At 33.7% G+C, this 16,630-nt stretch overlaps 1 protein-coding gene across 3 annotated transcripts in view; it reads left to right on the plus strand.

The window, feature by feature from the left end:
• Window positions 1-16,630, plus strand: part of LOC143234138 (cell adhesion molecule Dscam1-like) — a 99,602-nt gene that overhangs the window by 61,672 nt on the left and 21,300 nt on the right. Inside the window, exons 7-15 of one of the 3 annotated variants that reach the window (XM_076471238.1) lie at window positions 1,328-1,600; window positions 2,624-3,031; window positions 4,341-4,502; window positions 5,453-5,737; window positions 7,474-7,593; window positions 9,666-9,839; window positions 10,476-10,623; window positions 11,506-11,653; window positions 13,418-13,549. In XM_076471238.1, the coding sequence (XP_076327353.1) occupies window positions 1,328-1,600; window positions 2,624-3,031; window positions 4,341-4,502; window positions 5,453-5,737; window positions 7,474-7,593; window positions 9,666-9,839; window positions 10,476-10,623; window positions 11,506-11,632 (1,697 nt within the window). In that variant the 3' untranslated portion in view covers window positions 11,633-11,653; window positions 13,418-13,549. Of the gene's footprint in view, window positions 1-1,327; window positions 1,601-2,623; window positions 3,032-4,340; window positions 4,503-5,452; window positions 5,738-7,473; window positions 7,594-9,665; window positions 9,840-10,475; window positions 10,624-11,505; window positions 11,654-13,417; window positions 13,550-14,511; window positions 14,680-16,341; window positions 16,413-16,630 lie in introns of those variants that run through there. The other 2 variants (XR_013018525.1, XM_076471239.1) reach the window with 2 other exon arrangements.

Raw genomic sequence — 16,630 nt, forward strand, 5'->3', positions numbered from 1 at the left:
CTAGTTACGACTGCTTTAAAGATAGAGCCTAATCTTGCTTAATTTTAATAGCTGGAAACTTTAATTGTACATAAAACACATACTGTTGTGTGACTCCAGGCATGCTATTCTCTTGTGTCAACAACTGTGATAAAGTTGTGCATTAAATAATGACGCGAATTCGTGAACACGTTATTCCTAATTATCCCATTATCACATCCTCTTACTTGAAATTTTTACTTGCTTAATAAACAGCGAAGCGCTTAGAAATCGTAATCATTAATGTAATCCGTTCCAGTTCGTCTCGCTAATATTATATTATATTATATTATATTATATTATATTATATTATATTATATTATATTATATATATATATATATTATATTATATTATATTATATTCCTGCTATTTTGTTAAAAAGTCAACGAAATTTTAAAAGTTTTTGATTATTTGTTGTAATTATGTTCTTACACTACACGATTCTGGGTCTGTATAGCTACAGTAACTTAAGCGGTCCGGCATTACAAATGTTTATAATCAATGTCCGGATCATATAATCCAGTAAGTTTCAATTTAGCAATCAACCAAACTAATTTCTAGATATTTTGTACCAGACGAGACAGAGTAGAATGCTTTCTGCTTGTTTTGAATTTCGCGCAAAACTACTCGAGGGCTATCTGCGCTAGCCGTCCCTAAGTCAGCAGTGTAAGACTGGAGGGAAGGTAGCTAGTCATCACCATCCACCGCCAACTCTTGGGCTACTCTTTTACTAACGAATAGTGGGATTGACCGTCACATTATAACACCCCCAAGGCTGAAAGGGCAAGTATGTTTGGTGCGACTGGGAGTCGAACGCCTTAACCCACTTGGCTATGCCGAGAATGCTTTAAACCCTAGAGGCCGACAATATGAAAAACAAACTTTAGCTGACGTTTAGCTGACGTCATACCACCACACTGATAAAGTTCTCTACAGCAAGATTTACACTTACTTGTCTCTTTTCTTACTTAATATTTCTTCTTTATTTTTTACATAGTGATGTTTTTCTATGTTCTGTTTCACTCTTTTTCTGTAACTTATATTCATTTTTACTATTCAAGTGTCTCAACAATTTTATTAGTTGCATAAGCTTCTTTACAGCTACGAATATTTGAATTATAAGATACGCAACCTTTAAACTGAAGATGTAGGCTTACTTTCTGAACACCGCCATTTTTAATCTGTCGAAAAAATTGTATTCTCTCAGAAGTCGTTTACTGAAATTAGTTTTATTGTTGATTAAGATGTAAAAAAGGACTATTTTTATCTGTCTCTCAGTAAATGTTCTTTTCAATTCATTAACATTAGAGAACCTTCGTGTCAGTGTCGTTCCCGTGGTACACACCGTTGACGTTGGTAAGTCTGCTGTCTTCCAGTGCAACGTTTCAGGACAGCCAGTGACTTTTCTCACGTGGAAGAAGGATCTCGAGCACCTAACACACGTAAACAGGAGAGTACATTTTGTGTCTGAAACAGTTCTTGAAATACGTCAGGTACGAAGGCAAGATAAAGGTCTTTATCAGTGTTTTGTGTGTAATGACAAGGACTGTGCTCAAGGAACAGCTGAACTCAAACTAGGAGGTTAGTAGTTTTGTTGCAGTTTGTTTAAGTGACGACTCTATTCAAATTGGAGATTGATAAAAGTACTATGGGAGGTTAGCAAAAGTATTACGTTTTGCTCGAAAGAAAACTAACTTATCTCTGTAAAGTTACACTTTATTCAACTTATAGCTGAAATATTATATTGCATTCAATCTTATTCAAGGGAATGTTCACTCAGATTTGAAGGTTAAAGTTTGATGTCTAATTTTAAAAAGAAAAATAATACTATGCCGTTCTATTAAAAAAATGAACTTTAGCAGGAAAGTTAGTTAAAATGTTAACGTTTTATTAAATAGTTTGCTTGTTGTGAAATTCGTGCAAACCTACATGAGGGCTATCTGCGCTAGCCGTTCTTAATTTAACAACGTAAGACTAGAAGGAAGAAGCTAGTCATCGCCACCTACCGCCAACTCTTCGGGTACTATTTTGCCAACGAATAGTGGGATTGACTATCATATTATAACGTCCCAACGGTGCTACGGGGATTCGAACTCGCAAATTACGAGTCGAGTGCCTTAACCACCTGACCATGCCGGGCCTTATTAAGAAGATTGTTAAATTTTAATTGATGAATTAAAAATGCTTTACCGTGAATCTCATTAAAGCGAGGCCCGGCATGGCCAAGCGTGTTAAGGCGTTCGACTCATAATCGGAGGGTCGCGGGTTCAAATCCCGGTCGCACCAAACATGCTCGCCCATTCAGCTGTGGGGACGTTATAATGTGACGGCCAATCCCACTATTCGTTGGTAAAAGAGTAGCCTAAGAATTGGCAGTGGGTGGTGATGACTAGCTGCCTTCCCTCTAGTATTACACTGCTAAATTAAGGACGGTTAGCGTAGATAGCCCTCGAGTAGCTTCGCGCGAAATTTAAAACAAACTTATTAAAGTGCCCACCAGAAATTAGTTCAAATATTACTTGTGAATGTACAACTTAGCACTGTAAGAATCAATGCTATTGGCTGTTTCTTTCTTAACGAGCAATTCTATCCTGGACTTTTCAGATATTGCTCCAACATTAAAGGAATCCTTTAGATCTGTCACCCTGGAACCTGGATCAATGTTATCTTTGAAGTGCATAGCATTCGGAAACCCACTTCCGGAAGTCCGATGGACTCTAGATGGTTATCCCATACCTGGACATGTTCGATTTTCTGTGGGCGACTTTGTGACTTCCAAAGCAGAAGTAGTAAGTTACGTTAACGTGACGCATGTCCGGGTAGAAGACGGTGGTTATTATAAATGCCAGGCAACAAATGACGTTGGAAGTGTCTTTAACCGAGAAAAAATAAATGTGATTGGACCACCGTTCGTCCGACCGATGAAGAACACAACAGCTGTGGAAGGACGAACGTTTTACACAAGATGTCCAGCTTCAGGCTATCCTGTAGAAGAAATTAGCTGGGAACACAGTGAGTTTATTACAGATTCGCATGAAACCCAAACAATGATAACTTGTAACTTTTCTCTGCTTAAATAAACAAATTAATATATTTTTCTTGCACATTATTAATTTAAAATTCAATCAAGAATGTTACACTTATTCTCCATTCCCATCAAACAAACTACACCCTTGTGCGAATTAATTGAAACAAGACGAAAAATTACGAATTTTTCAATTTTTTGCGTTTTATTTCTGAGAATCCAAAAATTACTCATAAATTAATAAATGATATGACCGCTTTTATTTTTCAGAAGATCATTAATCCGCTTTGGCATCAAGTCCACGAGTTGACTGCAATCTTTACTAATTTTTGGATCGCGGTATCACACCTCAATTATGGCCTCAATTAGCTTATCATTCGTAGTACAGTCTTTTCCACAAAGTTTTCTTTACAAATAACCCAAAGATTTTCAATAGGATTTAAGTCCGGAGAGTTTCCAGGCCATCCCAGCACCTTTATTTGCGTTGTAGTCAAAATTCTTCACAAGTTTTGATGTGTAGCACGGAGCCAGATCTTGCTGAAAAATGCCAGATCCATCTGGAAATCTCTTTTTCAATTCTGGAACGACTCTTATCTGCAAAACTTTGATGTACTGTGGTCTTCACATCATACCTCCTACGATATATAAGCCTCCGACACCATAGTAGATGAAAAAGCCCCAAAACATCTCCTTCAAGGGATGTTTTACGAACTGATTGATGTGAGATTCTCGAAGTTTCTCACTTGGAGATGTGCGAATATACAGACTTCTTTGACCCTGTACGAAGAAATGAGTCTTGTAACTGAATAACACCTTCCTCCATTGTTCTTGCGTCCAGTTCTTGTATTTCAGACCCCATTGATACCGTTTTTAATTCATTGAGTTGACAAGAAGTTGTTTTTTGACAGGTCTCCTTGCCCTTCTAAAGCAATTTCGAATAATGTAATATTCTTCAAAATTTCGTCATATATCCCAAAAATAGCTCGACCGTACTGCTAAACACGACTAATGACGCCGTCTGTGTGAAAAAATGACTATTAAAGGAAATCAGCGGGTCCAGCGAGCCTACACCGTCCGCCATGCTGAAAATATTGTAAATTGACCATTTGTTTCAATTAAAGTGCACAAGGGTGTACGAACAATTATCATCAGGGGAGTTCTTGGCATAAGTTAGCTCATCTCAGAGTTACAGAATATGTTAGAGAATATAAAAAGGAAATATTTAGTCACCTAATTTTTTTTCATTATTAACGCATTGGTGAATATGACTACATAGTGTTACATTTTAATATATAGATGGCAGACGAATACCTTACAATCACCGTCAGAGGGCCTTCAGCAACGGAAGTTTAATCATAAGAAATGTAGACCAGCGTAGTGATGAAGGAGAATATTCATGTACAGCAAGGAATCAAAAGGGTCAGCGAGGTCATGGAAAAATGTTTGTCGACGTTTTAAGTAAGCAATATGACTGTCAATAAGTCTCAGAATATTGTAAATAAATACAATATGGTTATTACTAATTTGTCTGGATAATTATTTTAACAAGTTTAGTTGTATTTATTTTCCGTATTTTTCACTTGAATATGAATAACAGATTATTATTTTTCCTAATACAGCCCTTTCTTTCCAATAGATAATTTTTATTCGGAAATAAATACCATAAGTGCCATTAAAATTATCATTTGAACTCGAAACTTCACAGGAAACTGTCTACAATAATCACAACAACAACAAAATGAATAGTTTCAGTTGAAATTATAATTTGTTTATATTTGAGTGATTAATATCGCATAATTATCAAGGTTGACTTTAGATATTGTGATACAGGTACGTGTGATTTGAAAGAGCAGATGGAACATTACAAGCTAATGTCGATCGATTATAGAAGATGATTAAACTACATCAGCTAATTGCTTAATTAATAAGTCGCCTTGAATTTTATGTATTAATCAATCATATTAGAAACAAATTATTTTAAGCTATTTCTCGGATAATCTCAGAACTGGAACTATATAAATAGCAGTAACGGAATTATGAGTGTTTCAGAGTATTAAATTATAGCCACAAATTAAAATTGCCACAGATTTATCTTACTGTAAGAATAAGAACCAGGCAGATGTTTAGTGAAACTAGTATATTTAAGTCTTTGCTTTTTTTCCTAATTCATACCATTTACACGTATCAACTTATGATGTACGATTATCATTTTTCTTTCAAAATAGATATTTTTAAAGCCATACAACACTAGTTAATAAAGCAGTATTTCTTTTCTTAACTGGATTTATTTAAGTTGATTAAATGCATAAATAATCTTAGTTTTTACGTCATTAAAAAGTCTGAATGTGTTTAAAATGTAGATATTATAATAGATTATTTTGTTTTATGCTGTTATCTACACGTTACAGTTCCTCCTAATATTGAGCCGTTTACCATCCCAACGGGGTTAGAAGATGGTTCTCGATCTAGAATTCTTTGTTCCGTTACCAAGGGAGATACGCCCATCCAAATCTCTTGGTTAAAAAATGGAAAAGCAATCCCTCCACATCTTGGAATCATTGAGTCAGCAATTGACGAATTTTCTACGTTCTTAACCTTTCCACAACTCCAATTAAAACATGGTGGCAACTATACCTGTGTGGCCCAAAATATTGCAGCATCAACCAATTATACTGCCCGAATGGTAATTTATGGTATGGCTTAAAATATTTTAAGAGTTCATAAATTTATTTAATGTTTTTGCTTAATGTTTAGGTGTAATGTGTAATGCTTATTATTTTTAAACATGCAGAGATAAAGGGTGTGTTGTGTATTTTGAAACAAATTGGTAGAATTAATTAAGCAATTGCTTACCATGTGATCAACCAAGATGATTGTGTGGCACCGCCTAAATTTGACCAACATTTCGGGCCAATTAACAGATGACTTGCCCAAACTAACGATTATCTCACTTGATAATATGGTAATCAATAATTTATCATTTTTAACTTTGCAATCTGTGGTTCAGCGATTAGTCTGAGGACTTAGAACGCTATATATATATATATATAAAACAGTTCAATACTTGTTAGGGAATAGACAACTCATTGTGTAACAAACAAGGGATAATTTTAAGTATTCTATTTTAAAATGTATAATCTTTTTGTTTTGTGAAACCAAAAAACATTCCAAAAACCTTAATAGAAAGTAACTTATGTAAGTGTTATGTAACATTTAAAAAACAAACAATGCAACAGTTGACTCTTGGTAGTCTAAACAGCTGAAAACTATTATTTTCAAAATATTTTAATTTTTATTCTAAAACTTAGGGTTAAGTAAGACTTTCTATGAAGAAACACCATAAGAATACAACAGGATAAGCTTAATACTGAGTTCTCTTTTAGCTGCTTCAGATGGTGGTTCCTAAAATTTGTCAAACAAAGCATTGTTTTCCATTTGATAAATAGATACTTACAAAACTTATTAGTTCCTGAACCCACGTAACCTTAAATCCGCCAGTTAATAGAGTGCAAAATCTCTAACTGAATCACAATATATTGCAACTAAAAGTGTTTTACAATAAATCGATTGAGTAAAAAGAAAAGACTGATTGCTATAATAAATAAATGATATAGTTTATATATACATATATAATATATGATGCTCATATACTACTAGCACACTTGTCACTTTTGAGTCTTTCATGCAAAGACACCAATTAGCGTTTGTTTTTTAATTTCGCGCAAAGTTACGAGAAGGTGATCTCCGTTAGCCGTCCCTATTTTAGCAGTGTAAAACTAGAGAAGAAGCAGTTAGTCATCACCACTCACCGCCAATCCTTAGGCTACTTCTTTTGCAATGAATAGTGGGAATGATTGAATTTGATAACAATTCCACGGTTAAAGGGCGAGCATGCTTGGTATGACGGGGGCTCAGATTACGAGTTGAGACCACTAACTACCTGGCCGTTCCAGGCCACCAATTATTGTGACATTGACAGAGTAGGGACTCAAAATGTTACTTACAAAATGCATTTTAAGAAATACTACAAGACATGTATAAACTAGAGGTATCAGAAGTTAAGGAATTTTATTTCACTGCTATTTTCTCGGTGACTCAACAGTAAGTTAGAGGGCTTATAACACTAAAATTCGAGATATGATCCTTACACTGGACACAACATACATATCCCTGATGCAACTAATTTGTAAAAGTACGTTAAGTCGCGTGGAATAATGGGAAAATGTTTCAGTTAGTGAGGACTTGATTCAGAGGTGATGTTTGATGGCTTACACATCTCAACATTACTGAAATATGTTTGTTGCTAACAACCTAGTACGACTGCCTTACGAAAAGTAAAACTCGGTGATTTCCTAGCGCTCCTGGTACATCTCATAACGTTGTCAATATTGTTTTAAAAGAAATACAAAAATATTAAATTTTGTCACAGCGCCACCTAGATGGATAAATGAGCCCAGGGATACCTCGGCCATCTTAAATAGTGATGTTATTATTGACTGTCAAGCTGACGGATTCCCCAAACCAGGAATAACTTGGAGGAAATCTAAAGGTATTTACATATTTTCCATTTTGTAAGTAAAAAAACAAAACAAAATAAAAGTGTAAAGTTTAGAAAACAGGCTTTAATATAAGTTCTTAGAGTAAATGTTAACATTCTCAAGTAAACGCAATCAGTATCTGAGATATCTTGGTTTAATCGAAATGTTCTTATAAATATGCTGATTAACACTAAACATCATAGCTATTTAAAATCTCGTGAACAACATACAAATTAAGAGACCTTGACTTTTCACAGCTTTTCAGTATTCTACTGTCAAGTTTTGTAAGGCTGGATTCTTTATATTAGGTGTCCGTGACTTGTTAGCGATAAATTTCGACAATAAAAAACAGCAACACAATCTGCTTATTTTAAAATAGTACATTAAAATAAATCAAACGTTTATACGCATGTTCTTTACACTGTTGGCTACCACAGCTGTACCTAGAGCTTTAAATAATTGTCTTTTTTCTTCAAATTTCACATATCTGGTTCATTTACTTTAAAACAATTTACAACACAAATTATCTTTCTCTATTCTGTTATTACAATATAGCCTACGATAATTTCACTTTAAAAATCGCCACTATACATTTTTATCACTAAGTTCACTATCACGCAGTTTAGAACTGGAACTAAATAACCCGACCCCGACAGAAGTCTAAAACATTCCACACAATACTAGGTTTTCTAATGTAAATAATATCCAGTTAAACTAATGAGGAACTGAGAAAGTTTTAACAACATGTTGCAAAGAAATCGAACATAAAATAGTGCTTCCAAAAATAAATAAATATGACATCTGTGTTATACAAGCTATCAAAATTATAACACTTGCATTAAACTTAAACTAAAATAGTTGTATATGTCCAACATCTACTTCAGTAGGAAAAAGATATTCCTCTTGACATTGTCTAATGTTTAACTTGTATTACAGCAAATCAAACAACCAAATGCATTAATTTCATCAGTCCTGAATAATGTTTAACTTTGCCAATACCAGAAGTAGAAATGAAATATGAGTATCATGTTGATAAATTAGGTTTCTTAATATCGGTTCAGTTTCAAGATAGGTTAAATCCATTCCGTTAAAATACATTAATGAAATAATACAATTTGTTTTTTTTTAAACAACGATTTTTAAGAGCGGGCAAATTCATCCCGTTACAAAATATTAATGAAATATTTATATATATTTTTTTAATTTTGTAGAACTTTTATTATGCGGTTTTGTATTCTAAACTGATATTAATTTATAAAAAGAGACTATTTTATTGTTCTATTTGTTATTGTTTGTTTCTTTTTTGAATTTCGCGCAAAGCTACTCGAGGGCTATCTACGCTAACTGTCCTTAATTTAGCAGTGTAATACTAAAGAGAAGGCAGCTAGTCATCACCACCCACCGCCAACTCTTGGGCTACTCTTTTACCAACGAATAGTGGGATTGACCGTCACATTATAATGCCCCCACGGCTAAAATGGCGAGCTTGTTTGGCGCGATGGGGATGGGAACCTGCGACCCTCGGATTACGAGTCGCACGCCTTAACCCATCTGGCCCTGCCGGACCTCGATTTATTAACAGGTTCTAAAATGTACATAATGAAAAATAAAACAAAGAAATACGTACAGGGCCTCTTTATATTTTTATTTTTAAATCAGCAATGTTAATGAATCATTATTTAGGTTTAGCATCATGTAACAAACAACTACGAATATTATTTTTGTTAATTTGTTGATTTATTTTCTTCACTAAGAATGAATTTGAGTGAAGAAAAGGTAAAGGAGAAGCCTAATGTATTTTTTAATTCGCTACTCCTATTGCAACAGACCAGTTTTACCAAATTCTCGGCTCATCAGTATTGATTGTATGAACAAAGGAAATATATAAAGTAGGCCTCAAATATTTACCACTATACATATAAACCAAACAAGATTTGGAACTGATGATGTCAATTTTGTCTATTTCATTTCTAAACCAAAACGAACAATTGTTTCTTAATATAAAAGTATTAGACGTCAATTGGATCTAACGATGAAGTTCATGCGTAATTCTTAGGCCTTTGTTTGTTGCCCTACATTTCAGGATCTGTTTCCAGCGACTACGTCTCCTTACGCACAAATGCACACATCAATGTTGTAACGAATGGTTCTCTAGCCATTCGGAAAGTCGAGAAAGACGATGCAGGTTTTTACATGTGCCAGGCGATCAATGGAATTGGGCCTGGAATCAGCGCAGTGGTGAAACTACGAATAAAAGGTCGTTTTTTTATTTTTCTATTTGAAGTATTCATGGTTTGATTTTGTTAATAAGTTCATAGTGACAATATTCAGGGTGAAATAATATTTAAGAATTTTATTCAACTTTAAGAACATAATATGCAATTATTATGCCATCCAAAAGGAAATGAAAATATACATAGCAGTTTTAACTGGTACGATCACGTGTCTTTATGCTTCATGCTGGTGACGTTATAAAAGAATGAATACAAATATATTTTAATTTTGTTCTGAACTATCAAAATTATTGTACGATCTCCTAATAGGTTGGTACTTATCTAGAAAGTTAGTGTCTTTATCTTATTGAAATGAATGCCATTTCGTGAACGCCCACTGCTACAATGTCTTATTAAGAATTTTGACTTTTTTTATGAACGTATAACGTATAATTGTGCAATTTTTGTTAACTTACCAGTGGATTTAGTATTTTATATTTTAAATGTAAGATATAAAACTAGTGCGTCACGACACTGTAAACGTATGACAGTATATTCAGTTTCCATAAGTACAGTGACTTCCTTCTTTGTAAACGTAAAAGCATATTTAGTTTCCATAAATATGGTGTCTGTCTACTGTGTAAATGTATAACAATGTTTTTTAATTTCCATAAATATAGTCCCTGCCTACTTTGTAAATAAATTTAAAGCAGAAACGATACGGAAAAGTCACCTTCTTCAAATAACATGTCAAATATTCGGCGACCACCCTTTGACGGTCCAGTGGAAAAAGGATGGAGATAATTTAGATTTCCGGTTTGACAGAAGGTAAAAGAAGAGTGTATAACTTTCACAAAACACATTACGTGGTATCTGTATGAACCAATATGTACACTAGGGAGTATTTGCTTTATTAAAGTAAGCGATATTTCTCATCTCCAGACTCTGACGTTACAACAATTTAACATTGTTTTTTTGCTTGTTTTTGAATTTCGCACAAAGCTACACGAGGGCTATCTGTGCTAGCCGTCCCTAATTTAGTAGTGTAAGATTAGAGGGAAGGCAGCTAGTCATCACCATCCATAGCCAACTCATAGGCCACTCTTTTACCAACGAATAGTGGGATTGATCGTAACATTATAACGCCCCATCGACTGAAATGGCCCGCAATTTAACATTAAATCACATTTTTATTATTAATAATCTCAAAAGTACTGCTTCAGTATACTGTTAATTTTGAACATTTCGCTATAGATTACTTTACAAAATTATAAATTGAATTTAGGCCTAGTGATAATTAAATAAATTTCCTGTGACCGGAAGTCACTATTTTCGGTTTTGATGACGTTTTGTTTCCTTTGTAACAAAGTGATTTTTAGCAATATTAATTTTTATTTCTGAAATAAGAGTTAATATGTTTAGAAAAGCAACCAATGTGTTTGTAAAATTGTGTGAACTCGAGGAATCGCAACAAAATTAACATTAAAAGTTAAATCCTACAGCTTAGTTCACTATTTTGATCTCAAAAATAAACTTGTTTATTCGTTAATAATGATTTAGTTTAGAGCACTACACGGTCTTTTTAAATGCACTATTTCAGAATGTCTAAAGACAACTGTTTTTCTCCCGTGTTTATTTACGAGATATTTATACTCTGTAAATAATGCTGTAATGAAACAATTTGTCACGAAGAACATATTTTTATTTTAGATATGATATTACCCAGTCTCTAACCAATGATGGTATGATATCACAACTTCAAGTACTGTCGGCGGACAGGAGAGATTCTTCACTATTCACTTGCTTAGGTTCAAATAATTTTGGAGTGATGAAATGAATATACAAATCATTGTACAAGGTAAATTGTGAAATCAGTGCTTTTTCATTGTATACACTTTAATTGTTTAATACATATGGTTCGCATATATATATAGATTATTTGAAACTATTGGTAACAATGAATTAATGTTCACGTGTGTGTATATATATATGCACACACATACACATATATAAACAATTTTTATCGCCAGTTGTGATTTCGTCTAAGCTCTTAAATACTTCACCACCATATTACATTATATTTTTCAATGTTTCATGTTTATTGTTTTATACAATATTATAATATTAGTTTGTTATAAAGAAATACAAGACAAAATTAAAAACAAAAACGTTGCACCCATTGAAAGGATTCCCAAGGTACAGGCTATAACGTGGGATATAAATTGTACCTTAAGTTGTGGAGGTGACTTAGAAGTAGGACGAACATTGCGGTGGGGATACACTATCTATCAGTCTTAATCCTCGTTCGCCAGTCTCTCATTAAGATTAATGAAATAAATATGTAATATTATGTATTTGTTTATCGTCAACTTGTAATTTTAGTATTATCTATTAATTTCAGATGAATAACATGATAAAGCAATGTTGATAACTAAGATATGGGACAGTAATAATGATAATGCTTTAATTTCAAAAACTACAATGTGTTTGTGTTGAATCTTGTCCTTCCTTTCCTGAGTAGAGAACACGAAAAGAGAATACAGGAGAATAGACCAGTGGTTAGCAAGAGGTCTAAGGTTTGATTTACACGCTTTGCACCTTTAGTCATAACTGTGATAGTTAATGCTGCTATTCGTTTAATAGTGTTATTGACGGATGGTACTGATTGATTAACGTCTACCTTCTAAGCAGATCTTAACTGGGAATTACTACAACTTAATTTCGGAGTATCTGAGGTGGCCAGTTAACTCGTGTGTCGCATAGGTTCCTTTCAGGTTGAACATATCGGTCACTAAGATACCTCCAATATAAATTTTTCCGTTACGGTTTAAATATAGAGAACTCCTAGTGTAGAAGATATACACTATGGGCTAGTAAACATAACATTATGGAAATTAAACCCATTCTAAACTACGGGTCTGAAATGATGAATTGTTGTTGAAAGCATCCGTTAGTAAGATTCGTTTCTTGATATGAGCTGTATTGTGCATTAAAAATGTAAATAAGTTTGTTTAGTTTTTGAATTTCGCGCAAAGCTACACGAGGGCTATCTGTGCTAGCCGTCCCTAATTTTGCAGTGTAAGACTAGAGAGGAAGCAGCGAGTCAACACCACCCACCACCAAATCTTGGGCTACTCTTTTACCAACGAATAGTGGAATTGACCGTCAATTTATAACGCCCCCACGGCTGAAAGGGCGAGCATGTTTGGTGCGACCGGGATTCGAACACGCGACCCTCAGATAACGAGTCGAACGCCTCAACCCACCTGGCCATGTCGGGCAAAATAAGTTTATTATTCAATACTGCAGAGAATCAATCAGCAACGTGGACGAATTTTATTCTATCAAACAATGTTAAGTGTGCACTTGTAACAATTTCGTTTAAATCTTTTAGAGAAATAAACTTGTCACCCGCTAAAGTAACTCTTAATAAACAATAATGAATTGAACGAGTTGTTTGTATATGATTAAAGCCACGTCAAATAGGTAATTCGAGTGAAATGGTGTTCAAAGAGGAGGTTGAGATGCTTATTTTCATTTTTTAAGCTTACAGCAAGTATGTACTTAAGTTTTACTGGTTTATTAAAGACAAAACCGTATATGCTGTGATTTTCTTTCTAAGAACCTCCAGACAGGCCATCTAACATCAGAGTAGAGCAGGTAGGAAGTAGAAAAATAACGTTGTTCTGGTCAGCCCCTTACTCAGGAAACAGTCCAATCACACGCTTTATTTTGATATACCGGAGTGAAGGAGGTAGGATAATGTTTGTGAGGTTCTGTGTGCATATATAAACATATTTTACTTCATTTTATTTGTCTAAACGTCTACGAGCTATATATAATATTTCACAACTGAGACATGTATAGAATATTTTACATTTTACAGTAAAAGTATATTAAAAAACGAATAATTTCTGCTATACAAGTTTTAGAACATGAAATATGTACATTTTTATAAATTTACCCGACGGCTCAAAGATTAATTTGAGAGGAGAGCTTTTAACAATAAACATCTGGATTAAATCCCTGCAGCGGAGACAAAGCAGATGACAAATGGTGTAGCTTTATGTTAAACAATCACAAATGTTTTCTAAAATATTATAACATTTCAAATAAGAAGTAAAGTCATAAATATTCACAGATGTAATAAAACGTGGTAAACATTTCTTCTTCATATAATACTAACAGCTTTTATAAGCGTTTCTTGAGCATTATAATAGATGAATAGAATGATTAAGCACATATGTTAGAAAACTCTAATAACCACTTTACAGGTTATTTCTAAACGCACTATGTGCAACACTTTACAACTGAGACATGGTACTGAATCTTTTAAGTATCAAAATAAAAGTGTATAAAAACACGAACAACTACTGTTATTAAAGTTTAGAATGAAATATATTTTTTCCTGTGTAATAAATAGGCTACTTCCCCATATGTTAAATTTATGAAAATTATTGTATTTACTGGAACATGAAACCTCCGAGCAATTATTATGTCGATAACGAAAAGTTATGCAATGATGACATATTAAAAAAAAATTGTTTTGTTGTAGCATCATTTAGCTACAGATAATCTGAGTTTCGAAGTAAATGACATTTCAGGATATTTATTATATCTATTACGTAAAAATCGAACACAGTGTAGAGTCTGAAATGTCATCAATAACAAAGCCCATAACAATGAATTTTCGACTTTAATTATTCATACGTTTAGATCACGACCACCAAAACCGGAAAGAGATGATAATTCCAGCCTCACACACTAACGTGGTGGTGAAGAATCTACTTCCGGCCACTGAATACCACTTTCATCTATTGGCTGAGAATGCTGTGGGTCGCAGTGATTTGAGTGAAGAGATTACAGTAACAAGCGACATAGAAGGTAATATTTAAACTTCACACGTGCTCTCTATTTCTAATGTTTCTGTGTCATTTATTTTTTTACAAATACATTTCAATATTAGCCATCATGGTACAAAAATAGAGTTAACGTACAATATTTAATTTTTAATTTAAAAGTACACTTTACCATATATTAATTTTCATTTCACTCTGAACATGTAATTAATGCCCAGTTGTATTTTAATGTATTTTATTCGAACGCTTTGAATATAATACCATATTTGCTCAATATCTTAATTTCGCTACGGATAGATTTAGGAACTGGGGATTATGGAAATAAAATATTTATGCCCTGTGTTTTTAAACGACATCGATGAAAATGACAAAATATTATTCGTATAGAAAGGGTCTTTAGACAGTAAAAGGCCCCGACACAAATTATTCCAACCCAATCTAGACAACATTGTCATTCTCAAAGTAAAAGTTGTTTTTTACCCGAAAAGCCATTGTGCTGGAAGTGGTACCGTTAACAAGGCAATAAACAGAGCTATAAAGCTGATAAGACAATAGTGTAACAGATTCAAACCACGTCTCGAAATCAACGTCTGTTTTTATGTAAATTATGGTCGAAAAAATTGGAATAATAGCAATGCTATTCGATCATATATCTATCAGGTCCTCTGGAGTAGCTGAAGTGGACTTCTGTGCATCGAGTGTGCTTAATTATGGTATTCAATAGAAGCTGACATCCTAACAATGGAAAGCCTGTGGAAAGTCTATCAAGAAGTATAGTCTAAGATTGACTCTGTCATCCATTGTTGAAGCTTGTTACGATGTAAACTGCGGTTTCCGGGCAATAGTGCGTAATAATGACCATTAAGCTGGTCACGGTCGATGATGAAGGAAGTAGAAAGAATCGAACCAGTAACTTTCGTTCTTATGAAGCGTGATTAACCTCTCCATGCGTTTTTTATTGGAAGTATTGAGATAATTTGTAATGTGCGGTGTTTTGCACTGTGTCCTGTAATATCTTGTAATTCTTCGTCAGACTTTACCAACAATAAATTATTATCTTGTTATTGTATTTTGTACACCTGTTTTTTCATGTTTACGTATTATTGTGTACGTGATCCTTATGAATATCCTTTATAGTGTTTGTGGTACCCCAAGGACTCTATTAATAGTTTATTATTATCTCAATGTTGTCCTATCTAGTCCCCATGGGACTTCACCCCAAGATTCCACTAATAGTTTATTTATTATTTCACAACTGTCGTATATAATACCAGTGGCCCTCGGTATCCCAGTAGCTACTACTAATAGTTTATTTATTAATTCAAGGTTTTAATATATAGTGCCAGTTCACTTTTTTTACACCTAAAACTGTGCTGATAGTTTAGTTGTTACCTATTAATCGCCCTGTACACTCGGGATTCCCCAATTACACAAACGCATAATACTGGCAAGGTACTCAATATCTACAGACTCACTAATTGAGGGGGAGCTCAGCCAAGTTGTAGAATATCCTGGGAGCCGTGTACTTAAAAAGTTTGGAATCCCATTCTATATAATACATGTGAAATCCTCTTCAATGCACACACATAAGATCCTTTTAATAATTTGCTGATCATACAGTTATTATATTCCATGGTTCTAGTAATTCTTTCCATGATTTTACTTAATCTCGTTATCATGTTTTCAGTACCTGGTGGCCCTCCTCAAGACGTGAGAGCAGAAGTTCTGGGATCACAGCTAGTGAGAGTAACATGGAAGGTACAGTGAGCTAATATGAAACTATCTTTTATATTTACTTCGCCGTCGTTTTTTTTTTTTTGCAAATTGCTGTAACTCGCGTTTTTATTTTATTTTCTTCTACATTTGTTTTTAACTTTGTCATTTTCCATGACCCTAAACATTTTATTTAAATAGTAATTTAAAAAAGTAACTTTATAAATTAAAAAAAATAATTTCAGATAAGACCAGAGTTAAGT

Source organism: Tachypleus tridentatus, chromosome 12 (assembly GCF_004210375.1).
Source record: "Tachypleus tridentatus isolate NWPU-2018 chromosome 12, ASM421037v1, whole genome shotgun sequence".
NCBI classification, from domain to species: domain Eukaryota; kingdom Metazoa; phylum Arthropoda; class Merostomata; order Xiphosura; family Limulidae; genus Tachypleus; species Tachypleus tridentatus.